This window comes from Rattus norvegicus, chromosome 11 (assembly GCF_021556685.1).
Source record: "Rattus norvegicus strain SHRSP/BbbUtx chromosome 11, alternate assembly SHRSP_T2T, whole genome shotgun sequence".
NCBI lineage: Eukaryota > Metazoa > Chordata > Mammalia > Rodentia > Muridae > Rattus > Rattus norvegicus.
Genome location: NC_141544.1, coordinates 41,774,360 through 41,787,521, shown reverse-complemented (window position 1 = coordinate 41,787,521; position 13,162 = coordinate 41,774,360). Strand labels below are relative to the sequence as shown.

The window sequence follows — 13,162 nt, the reverse complement described above, 5'->3', positions numbered from 1 at the left end:
GGAGGGAGGGAGGAAGGAAGGAAGGACAGAAGGAGGAAAGGAAGGAAGGAAGGACGGCAGGAAGGAGGGCGGAAGGAAGGAAGGAAGGAAGGAAGGAAGGAAGGAAGGGAGGGAGGGAGGGAGGAAGGAAGGAGGGAAGGGAGGAAGGGAGGAAAGAAAAGAAAAAAAAAGCCTTAGATTCAGGCTGAATCTTTTTTTCCTTTCTCCAGTTGTGTACTAATGGGCACATCCACACCCAACATGATGAAGCAATACCCAATAACCACCACTAGGTGGGAGTAGTGGGAAAGTTAGGTGTACAGTGTGGGCACCAGTTTATGCTGCCTCTGAACACGAGGAAGAATCCGAATTCCCTAGAGACTGTGGTGTGAGCCTGCTTCGTAGTCTTTAAATTCACAGCTACTTATTATTTTGGAACAGCGTGTAGAACTTAAAATTTTGTAAAGCATTTTTTTCAAAAACAATTAGTTAAAAATAATGTCATTTTTTAATGGTAAAGAGGAGTTGTGCATTGAATTTATACTATCATAAAGGGTTCATTTTAAGCCTGTAATGTGTACGATAACTGGGAGACATTCTCATGATGGCTGATGTCATCTCTGATTGCATGTAATTGAAGACACATAGTGTCTATAGAACTGGAGAGATGGCTTCGTGATTAACGGGTGGGGCTGATTTTATATATATATATATATATATATATATATATATATATATATATATTACGCACACATAGATATATGTATGTATATATATATTAAATTATATATAATCTAAAAATAAAAAATAAAAGAAGGAATAAAAATTAAAAAGGAAGGTTGATTTAAAAGGAATACACAAAACTTGTACAAGCCCAAACTGGAAGAAATCCAGGCATGGAGAGAAGGGCCGGACACAAAGGGTGCCTAGCTATGGCATGATTGGCAATTGTTAGCTGCAGAAAAAGGGAAGGTCAGGTGGTTTTGTTTGATTGCTTTTTTTCGTTGTTGTTTTTGTTTTGTTTTTAAGAGTGTACCCCTCTGGTAGGTTGACCATACTTCATTGATAAGTCCGCAGACTTAGGAAGCACAATCACTCTTGAATTTGTTTTAAGGATAACATTTGGGTAAATAGAGAAAGGGGGTTAAATTTGGGGAAATCTGGAGGATAGGTGGGGGTTAAACATGATAAAAGAAGTTATGGGTAACTCAAGACTCTGAAGAAACTAATTGGAAGATGGTTGCTTAATATTATGAGACAAATGTGTATTTAAGTGTGAACTTTCTACATAAATTTTCATTTATTTTAAATTATTTCCCTAGTGTAAAAGTAACATTTTATACATATACTTAAACAAACACAAACCTTAAAGCACCAGCAGAAAGCAAGACAATCTATTGGTAGAAGACACTTTTACTAAGGGTGAGAAAGACATGGGGGAGGAAGGAGGAGTCAGAAGAGGGAGAGAAAGAACGACAACAACCAACAAAAAAATCTCTCTCGAACCACTGCTCTTAAATCTAAACTTGCATTTATTTTAATTTTTTATTGTACTTCATCTATATAAAGCTAATAAACTCGATGCAACAGATTAAATTTCCTCCTGAGACAAATTACCATATACCAATCAGTCCTTGGTTATAATGTGAGTTATGTTTTTTGAAAACAAAAACAGTTCCAGAAAGAACAAGGAACTGATATTGTTTATGAATTCAAATTATAATAAGGTTTGTTCAAACTATGGCAAGCATCAAGCCCTTGTAGAGTCTCCCTTTCCTCCTGTCTAAAAAGAACAATAATCTGTCTCACTCGGATGTGTAAATGTTAAGAAATAAATCCTATGTCTCATATCGCCTTGCTCCATAGAGCATGCTGTCAAGATGATGCCAGACAGAACACTGGCACACATACACGTGGTAGGCTCACAGTCCTTCTGAAATCACCCTTTTCTAACGTAACACACACATATGTGGGTATCTCAAAATTTGCATTAGGGTAACAGAAGAAGCCTACTGCCATTCTTTCCCTACACAGTGATGAAAATCCAGGAGATTACAAAATGCCAACTAAGGAAAGAGGCAATGTGATGAGGACATGTTGTTCGCTGTTGGAGGGATCCTGAGGTGGACAACTGTGAGAGTCTCCAAATGTTCTTGAAAGTTCCTAGGAGAATGCAACCCGTTTGCTGTTGATAAGGTCCAATTCAAAATGAATTTCTTTGCTAGATGTCTTTTTTATAATTATGTATGTATATATATAATTACATATATATGTGTATATATCCTCCCATAGTTTATAATACATGATTTCCAAAAGCATATGCCAATCTATGACTTCTGCTCTAGTTTCAGAATCAGACTAAGAACATTGAGTAAAAGTACTCAACATTTCTTGCATATATCATCTATAGGTTTATGGAAGTTGAATTTGGGGGAAGCATCAGAGAGGTGACAGCACATCCTGAACCCTGATAGCTGTGGTTTTTCCTTATGCATGTTTGTTGATAATGTACAGAAATATACGGTCACACAGAATTTGTACTTTCTAATCTGTCCAGACAGTTACCTGAAACTCATATTTTTCATGGGAAAAAAAAAAACCTCTACATTAAAATACTAATAGGCTTAGATAGTTTTTATTTACGTATACATCCCACTTATAAATCTTATTCTTATTTATCTTATTCTTAATGGTGTAAAATTTTAGTTATCATCCCAATTGCCTTGTTTCTCTGAATCAGCAGAAATTCCTTTTATCCAATTCCAGCAATTCTCTTTGCTAGTCAGCCATGTGTTCGAGTGTCAAACATGATATTCCTACAGTTTCTTATTTCAAATGAGGATCACAACTAAATGTAGAAATAGGTTTTCAAACACAATTAAATAGGTAGTTTGATGTGTAACGAATTCCCCCCGATATGAATGCAAATGTATAAGCAAATTAATAATAAAGTGATCAATACATTGAGGTTTCAGAATGCATACATTTATTAGGTTAAAATTTTCATTTTCAACTGCTCTTGGATGAAAACCAAACTACATATACCATTTTTCCATAGTAAAGAGAGAAAGGAATAATTGGAGGTTACACACAAATTCCAGAATTTCCCAGTTATTGAGAATGAGAGATGTTGTTAATGGAAGAAATAACAGAAAGCAAGAGGGGGTAGCAAGAAACAATGGCTGCCGGGCATACAGACTTTTACTAATATATTGCCTGAAGGAAGAGGGAGGCTTAGCCATTGAATCCATAGAGAATATTACCACAGGTTTCATAGTATGGTTGGCAGATACTAGCAGCCAGGTGGGTTGGGTAGCAGAATCTGTACCCATAACTCAGTAAAGGGAAGCCAGAGACTCCATAATTCAGAAATTCAAAGCCACTGGATCCACGGCCCATGATGTAGCATCTTCTAAATCCATAATCCATGGAGCAGCAGCTGTTGGACCCAACGCCCATAGAGCCGTCATATGTCCCCTGGCAGGGACTGCAGGCTGTGGAGCTCCTGGGGTAGTAGCAGGGCATCTGGCAGGGGCTGGACGCCACACAGGACCTCTGGCAGATGGAGGGCTCAATACAGGTCTCCTGACAGTCACTGTGCAGAGAGGAGCTCAGCTCACAGGTGCTGGGAGAGCAGCTGGTAGTGGTGTAGACCAGGTTGCTTGAGCAAGAGGAACAACAGGAGGAATCTGAGATGGGCAGGCAGCACCTAAAGGAGGTAGACAAGTTATCTGAGTGGCAGTTACAGCTCATGTTGAGAGGAGATGTGAGCTCTAGTGGATTTATCTGAGAAGATCCTGAGTTTGAAAGCCACCTGTGGAGACCTGGGCTTATATACTCTCAAGAGGAGGTGCGGTGCCCAGGGGTGTCAGTCCTGTCCTATTTGTAAGTTGTCCTTTAGAAGTGTGCAACTAGAAAAAGAATGTGAATCTTACAAATTTCTCTGTAATTGCAGTTGCTTTTGAATAGTTCTCTGCACAGTGTATTTATGGCTGTGGTAAGTTCATTGTAACACAGAGCGATAGGCTGCTCCTACACCAGAAATGTCAGGATTATTTTACACTAAACATTATTTCATAATGTCCAGGAAAACCCTTGTTCCTCCTGACATACTCTTTGTGTGTTTTGTCATAGGATGTTATGAGGAAAACATTTTTCTTTACAAGGTAAGGGATGCAGGTATCCTGTAGTTATTGTTGGTGTCGCTGTTGTTAATGACTTGGAAGCATACCTTTGGGCTTGATGTGGAGCCTACTGAAGCTGAACCCTAATGTCACTTCACCTTTATAACCTTTAAATCATCCTCTGTGAATTTACCCAACATTACTTAACCGAAAACTTTAAAACAAAAAGAGAGAAAGGAAAGCTGAGTGATATCGAACCTTGCAAGAGAAAGGGAAGAAAACCATGATTGGGTGATTGTAGTGGTGGCAGCAAGGGACAGAACTGAGACAGCCTGACGAGTGTTAGTTTTGGACCATTTGCTTGCAGTTAATCTGGCAAATATTCCCCCTCTCAGGCCTCAGGTGTACATGTCTTTAACTGAATCCTTTGGAATATCCTTCATAATAAACAAAGAAGTATATGGCAGTATCTCTGTGAGCTCTGTAAGCTGTCCAAACCAACTAATCAAAACTAAAGAGGAAGTTATGAGAAGCTTGATTATACACTCGTGGGAGTATGGTGGCATCTAACCCTAGGCAGGCAGTCTTGTAAGGCTGGGGTGAGAAACACACACCATGTCCATGTAGCATAAGAAATATGCTAGGTTAATGACAGCTAACTGTTGCAAAAGTGAGTTTCATTTGATGGGTATAAGAAACAATGCTACACCTAGCATCATCAATCTCCTATGGCTGTGGTATGAGAACGAGGTCAGTGGTGGGAGGGGGGGTCTATAAGGACGAGGTGTTGGGGAATAAAAGCCTTAGCTTTTGTGAGACACAAAAACAGAACAAGTGCCTTCAGGTGAGTGTCCTCCACACCAGAAGGATCAGTTGAGGGTCTGTAAGAAACGCAAATCGTATTCTCCATGTCAGTCGAACCCAACTCTAAAAATCATTTTTGTTAAAGTTATTGTTAAAAATTCATACAATCTGTTTTGAATACATTATTGTCTCTTCCCAACTTGCCCCAGCTTATCTCTACCTCCCTAACTACCCAACTTCATGTCATGCCCACCCTTCACAAAAGAAAAGAAAAACTCCAGAAAGAAAAACAGAAAGGAAGGAAAGAAAGGAAGAAACCAACCAACAAAGAAAGAAACAAAGAAAACAAGACAAAAAGCCCACTAAACAAAATAAAACCAAGACCATGCACACTCATGCACAGAGAGAGAGAGAGAGAGAGAGAGAGAGAGAGAGAGAGAGAGAGAGAGAGAGAGAGAGAAGTGCATTTTGTGTTAGCCAACTGTTCTTGGAAATGGTCCCTGCCTTGGAGTGTGCCTGATCTACTTGGTGACATTCCTTTGCAAATTGCTGATTTTTCCCTTGTTAGAAGGTAGCAATTGCAAATGGCTTCTTGGTTATGGAGTGGAACTTTGTATCAATTTCCCGTTCTCAGTGCTAGAATTTTATCTGGTTTGAACTTGTATAGGTCTTTTGTTTGCTCTTAGGGTTCTCTGAGAGCTCACATTTGCATATCAGTTCTGTTGATTCTGGAAGACACTGTTGAAATCCCTCCTTTGCCTGTTATAATCTTTCTGTCTTCCCTTCTGCATAGATTTCTGAGCTCTGAGGAGAGGAGCTTACTGAAGACATCCATTTAGTACTGAGTACTCAGAAATCTTATATGCTTTGCACGTTGTTCAGTTGTTGATCTCTGTGTCAGTTCCCATTTCAAGTTGAAGCTTCTCTAATCAAACTCGAGTGATTCTCTGCTTTATGGGTACAACAATAGCATTAGGACTCATTCTCTTGCATGTTCCTTTAGAGGACTAAGAGCAGTATGTTCTGTCCTAGGCTTGTAATCTATCAGCCACTTGGACACTTCAGCCGTGTCATGGAGTGGACTGTGATTCTAGTCAAAAGGTGGGTGGCCATTTCTCTAACACCTGTGCCACCATTGCAGTCAATTTTATTTTTTAGTCTGGTTCTTGGGATCAAGATGAAGCTTTACAGAGGCTCTATGTCGCATTCATAATAAAAGATACAAATCACAGTTACTTAAGGATAATATCGTGTCAAATATAATAAAGTGAGAAACCTATGCAGAAAATTCTGTGATTCTTATGAATGGGCTACTCAGTAGGGTTTTACCAAACTACAGTATTGTAGCAATCAAAGTGGAGTTTTAAACTGTTTTTAAAAGTGTATATTACCTAAACTTTCAATAAAAGTTCTCTTCTCCCCTTAGTAGTTTCCCAATCATTGCATTCAGCGTTGTCTCTCACTCACTAGTTAAAAGGAAACATATGCAGACGTATGTTTTGTCCCAATGCGTGTTTGGATTATGGAGTTCCTGGCTTCCTTTTCTTGAGTTAAATGTCTCATACTACCTAACATATTTGGGGTTTCATACCAAAACCCTCTTGCTACAGTCAACTTAAGCAATGACGCCTGTGGCATCCACGACTCGGTCTTACATTCTCACAGTGTTGCAGTCAACCTCTCTATGCCCTTATCTAGTATTTCCATGATTATTCCTACTGCTAACAATTTCTTATTTATCCTCAATTTCTGGCAGGTTCTGAAATAAGTGAGAAACCAAATTACACCTATTTTCTGTACTAGGGATGTATGCCTGTGCTCTGTTTCTGGTGAAAGACCAGCTTTAAACATACCATTGCAACATGACACCACAACATCCTTCTCCTATTATTGATATTTTGCTCATAGTTTTTGCCATGTGTGAATTTGAGAGACTAATCAAATATAGGTACGATTGTATAAGTGGATTGGAAAACATACATTGCATTGGGTTCAGTGCCTTACTCAGAGCAGCCAATTCCTAGAGGACTGTCCTTTGCAACTGTAGACTGTGCTCAAAGGTAGGGAGCACTGCTCAGATTGGAGGGCATTAATAAAACCAAATAGTGCAAAACCAAGAAATATATATATATATTTCAATGCGTTTATACAGAGGAAAAACATAATATATTATCTAAATGTAGGTTTTCAGCCTTGAGAAAATGTGGTATATTTTCTCCAAATAGACCATCTTTGGCTAATATCCCTGAGTTCCATGGCTGGGCCATTCTCCTTGCATGTCTTTTCCACATGGAGGGAAAATCACAATGATTTTAGCTGGGAACACCATAGTTAAGGAAGTTATGGGAACCTCCTAATATTTCTCCTAGGCTCCATCCATCAGCCTGGGAGCAATGCTTCCTAAAAGTCTTGAAGATATTTTATTACTTAGTCTCAAGACAGAGTATAAGCCAGAGACCTGAGAATAGTTAAATTAGCCTATGGTCTTGGAAAGAAGGTTTTACTATGAGAATAAATAAAAGCAAGTTATAAAGAAACATCGTAAAGTTGCTTTCACAAGTCACAACTGATATGCAGTGTTCTAGGGATTCACAGGCACATTTTGGAGAGACTCTTGGAGCAGCAAACCTTGGTATCTGATGGTTCTAAGGGAAAAACATTTCTTCATCAGCGTCTGTCTTGTACTGGTTGAAATTGTGTAATTTCCTGAATTCTTCTATCTATGTAATAGAGGAAGAACAAGTGGGACCTTTGAGATAACTATGTGCCAAAGAAGTATTGGGCAAACTCTAGGAAAGATACTATTCATAAGATGTATGTGAACCTACAGTGTTGTGTTCTGTGTCATCTACGGCAGCAGACTATGTGGAATAAAGTAATACAAGGTGAAGGATTTTCATTTAGTTCTCAGGTATGCAAGAGGACAAAAGATTATTGATAGTTCTGACAAAGGGAATAAAAGGTCTCAAAAGAACTTTGGGGCTTGCCAAATTATGTGTACCAAAGCCTCGTAAAATCTACATTCTTAAAGGTGTCTTGGTTCTTCCTTCTTTTCTGAATGATTGTTTTCCAAAATATACAATTACTACCATAATCAAGGAATGCTTTATATTCTTACCATAAAGGAAATGGATTCATATGAGTAGATTGAATCAATCGCATCTCTCACATTGTCCTCATGGATATCTTCAGTAGTAGGATATTAAGTTCATAGGCTACATGTCCAAGAGTAGTGTAACTGGATTATATGGTAGATCTATTTCTAGCTTTTTGAGGCACCTTTGCATTGATTTCCACAGTGGTTGCACCAGTTTTAAATCCTACCAACAGTAAGATTGTACCTTTGTACTAGAGTCCTGTCAGCATTATTATTTTTCAAAATATTAGCAATGCTGACTAATGTAAAAAGAAATTTCAAAGTAATTTCTAATTTGCACTTCCCTCATGGATAAAGATATTGAAAAGTTTTAAGTGTTTAAGTATTAAATATTTTTTCTTAACCATATACCTTCTTCTACAGAGACCCTTCATTCAATACTGTTCTCCACCTTTTTCTGTTTCAGTGTTTGTTTCCTTGGTGGTGTTTTGTGTTTGCTTGTTTGTAGTTCTTTGCATATTATCAACACTAACTCTCTGTCAGATGTACAGCTAATAAAGACTTTTGGTCTAGGATATCTCTTTAATCAAATGTGGGTTCTTTGATCGCGAAAGCTTTTTATGTAGTTTTATGGTGTCTGATTAGTAAATTGTTGGTCTTAATGACTGTATTACTGGTGTTCTGTTGAGATAGTCCTAAATTCTAAATTGAAGCACAGCTCCTAATTTCTCCTTAAACAGATTCAAGGGATCAGGTCTTAAGCCAGAGTCCCTGATTCATTTATAGTTGTGTTTTTGAGCCGGAAGAGAGATAAGATTCTAGTTTCCTTCTGTGACCTTCAGCTTTCTAGTTTAATCAGTATCATTCTGGATGATCCTAGTTTCTCTCAAATGTGTATTTTTAATGTCGCTTAAAAATCAGATGGCTATATGATAGTGGGCTTTTGTCTATGTCTTTAACTGTATTTCAGTGATTAATAATTCAATATTTCCAAATATACAATTACTACTGTATTCATTAATATTCACACTTGTCATGTTCCTTGCACTTTAGTGGAACTTGCAAACATGATGTGATAATTCCACCAATATTTTGTTCAAGATTATATTATTTATCTAGAGTCTTTTATGTTTCCACTTAAATTTTAGGGTTTTTTTTCAATTTCTGTGAAGAATTACTTTGGAATATTGATGTATATTTTTCTGTATTAAATTTAGAGATTCCGTTTTTTAGGATGATCATTTTGATAGTAGGGGTCCTATAAATTCATGAACATGGGAGGTCTTTCCACATACAGGTATTGTCTTTAATTCTTCTACTCAGTGTTGTAGAGTTTTATTGCTTAAAATTTTCACATTCTTTATTCCCAATAATTTTTTAAATTGTCAGGATTTCTTTCCTGGTATGTTTAAAAACTGGTAAATGAATAATTGACAAAAACCATCTAGGAAATGCTATGGCAAACAAGGGAGTCTCCTGGAGGTAGCCCACTGTTTTGTGTGTCTGCAATGGGTGCACTGTGGAGAGGCACAGCCCCAGAGACTTCGTCTCAGAAATGCTTCTTGCTGCGGATAAGCCTTTCCTGACACTATCAGATAACGTAATTCCTGGGCATCAGCTCACCCTTTTGGGCAAATTTCCTGCAGATCAACATGAAGATGAACTTTCATGAATTAATGCTATTTAGTTGAATTAATGACTTTGTAGAAATCAAATATTTTTAGTGTTTTTAGTTGATTTGCCAGAAAGATATAATAAAATAAAAATCAAGGATAGAATGTGCAGTTTACTCATAGAATAGTAAGTAAAGGCTGCATAATAAGGGATATCATAATGAACTTTTATAAATTGCACTAAGAGAAATATCCTTGGGACAGATTGTGATCAAGGAAAAACATTCATTCTAGGTCAGGTCCGAGGACGAAGCTACAGGTATGCACTATGATGAAGCAAGGTCATGTGAAACTGTTGCTCTGAACTTATAATGTACTTATAGAATGAAACACTGCTTTTTGAACTTACTACTAACATCCTTCTGTAGCTCCCCTTTTGTGTAACATTTTATCTGTGAAGTAATTTTATGAAGAACTTTTGTTTAAGAAGAAAAAAAAAGGCTGAGAGAAGAAATAAAGTGTGGCTTCTGGAGTTCTACCCCATCACCAAATATATATCTGTGGTTTTTTTTTCTCTGATTCATACACACACACACACACACACACACACACACACACATGTATATGTATATATATATATGATTGTAGGTTTATGTGTATATGTATATAAGTATGAATGTGCTCTTGCATAATTGATGACTGATGTGGTTGATTCCAGCCAGCGTGTGTGTGTGTGTGTGTGTGTGTGTGTGTGTGTGTGCTTCTTTCTTTCTTTTTTTTCCCTTCTTTATGAAATTGCCAAAAGTCTTCAGCTTTTGGCCCCAGAACAGTAAGAGATAGCATGTCAGAAGCCATCAGCTTGTGAGAAGAGATTACTAAATCTAAAGACTTTTGAAAAGTCAGATATAAACCATCTGCTGTAGAAGCTACACACACACACACACACACACACACACACACACATGCATGCATGCATGCACACACATGCACACACACACACACGCACGCACACACACGCACGCACACATACACACATGCACACACACATGCACACATACACACATGCACACACACATGCACACACACATACACACATACACACATGCACACACACATGCACACACACATGCACACATACACACATGCACACACACATGCACACACACATGCACACATACACACATGCACACACACACACGCACACATACACACATGCACACACACACGCACATACACATGCACATAATGGGGGTAATGTCCCTCCTGGAAAACATACACAAGCCCTGTGCCAGGAGTATCTTGCCTTTCTCAGAGTTGTTGGTGAATGAGGTTCTTCGGAGCCCCAGACATTCAGGTAAATTGACATTATTCTTGGTTAACTTCAAGACCTTGATGAGAGTATATTGCTGAAGATAGAACATAATTGAGTCAAAGAACATGGAAAAACCATGTTTCTAACATGGAAGCATAATCTGTATTGGCTTGTTTTCGAAACTCTGGAAGGTGGCATCCATGATAAACACTAACAATAGGTTTTATTTCCAAAATGGTATGAGCAAGACATGATAAATTTAGTCTTCACACATCATTCTCCTTCTCTAGATTCTTCTACAAGAGAAGGTTAAGAAGAAAGATGAAAGGCCTGAACACTTATCCAGACTCAAGGTGGTTATAGAGTAGCAGGAGAAAAAAAACCCAGGTTGAATTTGGCTGTCACAGTCCCCTAGGCAGTCTTCAGGCTCAGTCCTTGCCTGGCAGCAGCCCACGAACACCAGAGTTCCTGCAAAAACCGTACCAGAAAGGGATAGAGTCAGCTAAATCTCAGTAGCTTAAGACGGTCCAAGAGGAATCTCCATGCTAAACAAAGATGAGAATCCAGTGCCACCTTAAGCACCATGTCAGATGCACTGGATTTAAAATTCGTTTTCTTCTTTTGTCTCTCAGGAATTTACTAGCTTAAAACTCCACGATCCAAAACCTGGCCATTCTGAGGCTGCCATTACTCCTGTCATAGTCTTCTTCACTCTTCCTAGGTTCACTGTTGTTAAACCTTTCTTTTCCTTGTTCTTTTGTCTTCTCTTCTCCTCTTTTCTTATTGTCCTTTAGTTACTGGAGGAGAACAAGTGGGTAATGCTGAGCTACAAATTTGGGATGTTTGAAAAATTTTTAAAAAAGGATGGTGACCATAGGGTTAATCTTCCATAGGTTCCATATAAAGCCCAAAGCAATGCTACCATTTCTTTAGCAAAAGCATGTCAAGTTACTCTCATCCCATACCATGTAAGGAAAAATATTTGCTCATAGCAGCCTGTGACAAAACACACAAATAAGTATGTTGGGAGGAAAAAGAGGAATCTTCCTGGACATGATGAAATGACCTTGAGTGTTCAACATTCATGGCATTTGCTACACAGCAGTAGGTCATTGTCTTTTGCTATAACCACAAAATTACAACAGCTATAAATATCATGTGCAGAAAACTATTCAAGTGCAACTGTAACCACAGATGAATTTGTGTGTTGCGCATTTGTAAAGTACAGACTGTAAAAAGGGCAATGATGACCCTGTTATGCACCGCACCTGCTGTCGAGAGTATATAAACTCAGTTCTCCACAGACAACATTCATGCTGAGAATCTTCCCAGTTTCGTCCTGCTGAGCTCACATCTCCTCGCAATATGACCTGTAACTGCTGCTCTAGAATTGTCTCTCCCTCCTTTAGGTGCTGCTGCCCACCTCAGGATCCAGCTGGGGCTCTTCCTGCCCCAGCTACCTGGTCTATAGCACTACCAACTGCTCTGCCCAGCATCTGCCAGCTGGACCCCTCTCTGCACGGTGGCTGCCAGGAGACCTGCATTGAGCCCACCAGCTGCTCTCCCAGCACCTGTCAGCTGAGCTCCTCTGTGCACATTGGCTGTCAGGAGACCTGCGTTGAGCCCTCCATCTGCCAGCCGTCCGTTGTGGTGTCCAGCCCCTGCCAGATGCCCTGCTACTACTCCAGGAGCTCCATACCCTGCAGTCCCTGCCAGGGGACATATGCTGGCTCTCTGGACTTTGGGTCCAGCAGCTACTGTTCCCTAGGCTATAGATCTAAAATCTGCTTCCCAGGGAGATGTGGATCCAGTGGCTTCAGGTCTCTGTATAATGAAGTCCCTGATTTCCCTTCTTTGAGTTGTACAAACACACTGTGCTACCCAGTCTACTTGCTTTTCAGTGCCTACCCACCTTCATTTTGTGTTCCAACATACGGGCTATGTCTCTCTGGAACCAGCTGTTAACTGCCTACATTCTACAGTATTGAAGTCGGTATCTCTATTTTCTGTGCCTGTTTTCTTGCTTTTCACTTACCACGATCCTCTTGTTCTTCTAATAAACTTCTTAACTTCCGGGATGAGGGTAAAACCACAAATTAAGCATTACTGACAGGAATGCTGACATACGTATGTGCTCTTTGGTTGTTATCCAACGGCAGATGACAATTTAAAATATATCCTAATAAACTTGTGCAACCTGACACCTCAGTGTATCGCTCGTATTATTATTGTT

The 13,162-nt window shown here is 39.0% G+C and overlaps 2 protein-coding genes across 2 annotated transcripts; one reads left to right on the top strand and one right to left on the bottom strand.

The window, feature by feature from the left end:
• Positions 1-2,942: 2,942 nt before the first annotated feature.
• Krtap13-2l1 (keratin associated protein 13-2 like 1) lies at positions 2,943-3,732 on the bottom strand. Its single transcript, XM_087577214.1, has one exon. It carries the CDS (start codon positions 3,730-3,732, stop codon positions 3,214-3,216), a length of 519 nt encoding a protein of 172 aa, XP_087433340.1. The 3' UTR covers positions 2,943-3,213.
• An 8,562-nt stretch (positions 3,733-12,294) lies between these two features.
• On the top strand, positions 12,295-12,894 carry LOC103693537 (keratin-associated protein 13-1-like). Its single transcript, XM_087577251.1, is given in 3 exon segments — positions 12,295-12,343; positions 12,346-12,416; positions 12,418-12,894. Coding segments are annotated over 3 exon segments (597 nt in total).
• The last annotated feature ends 268 nt before the right edge of the window (positions 12,895-13,162 follow it).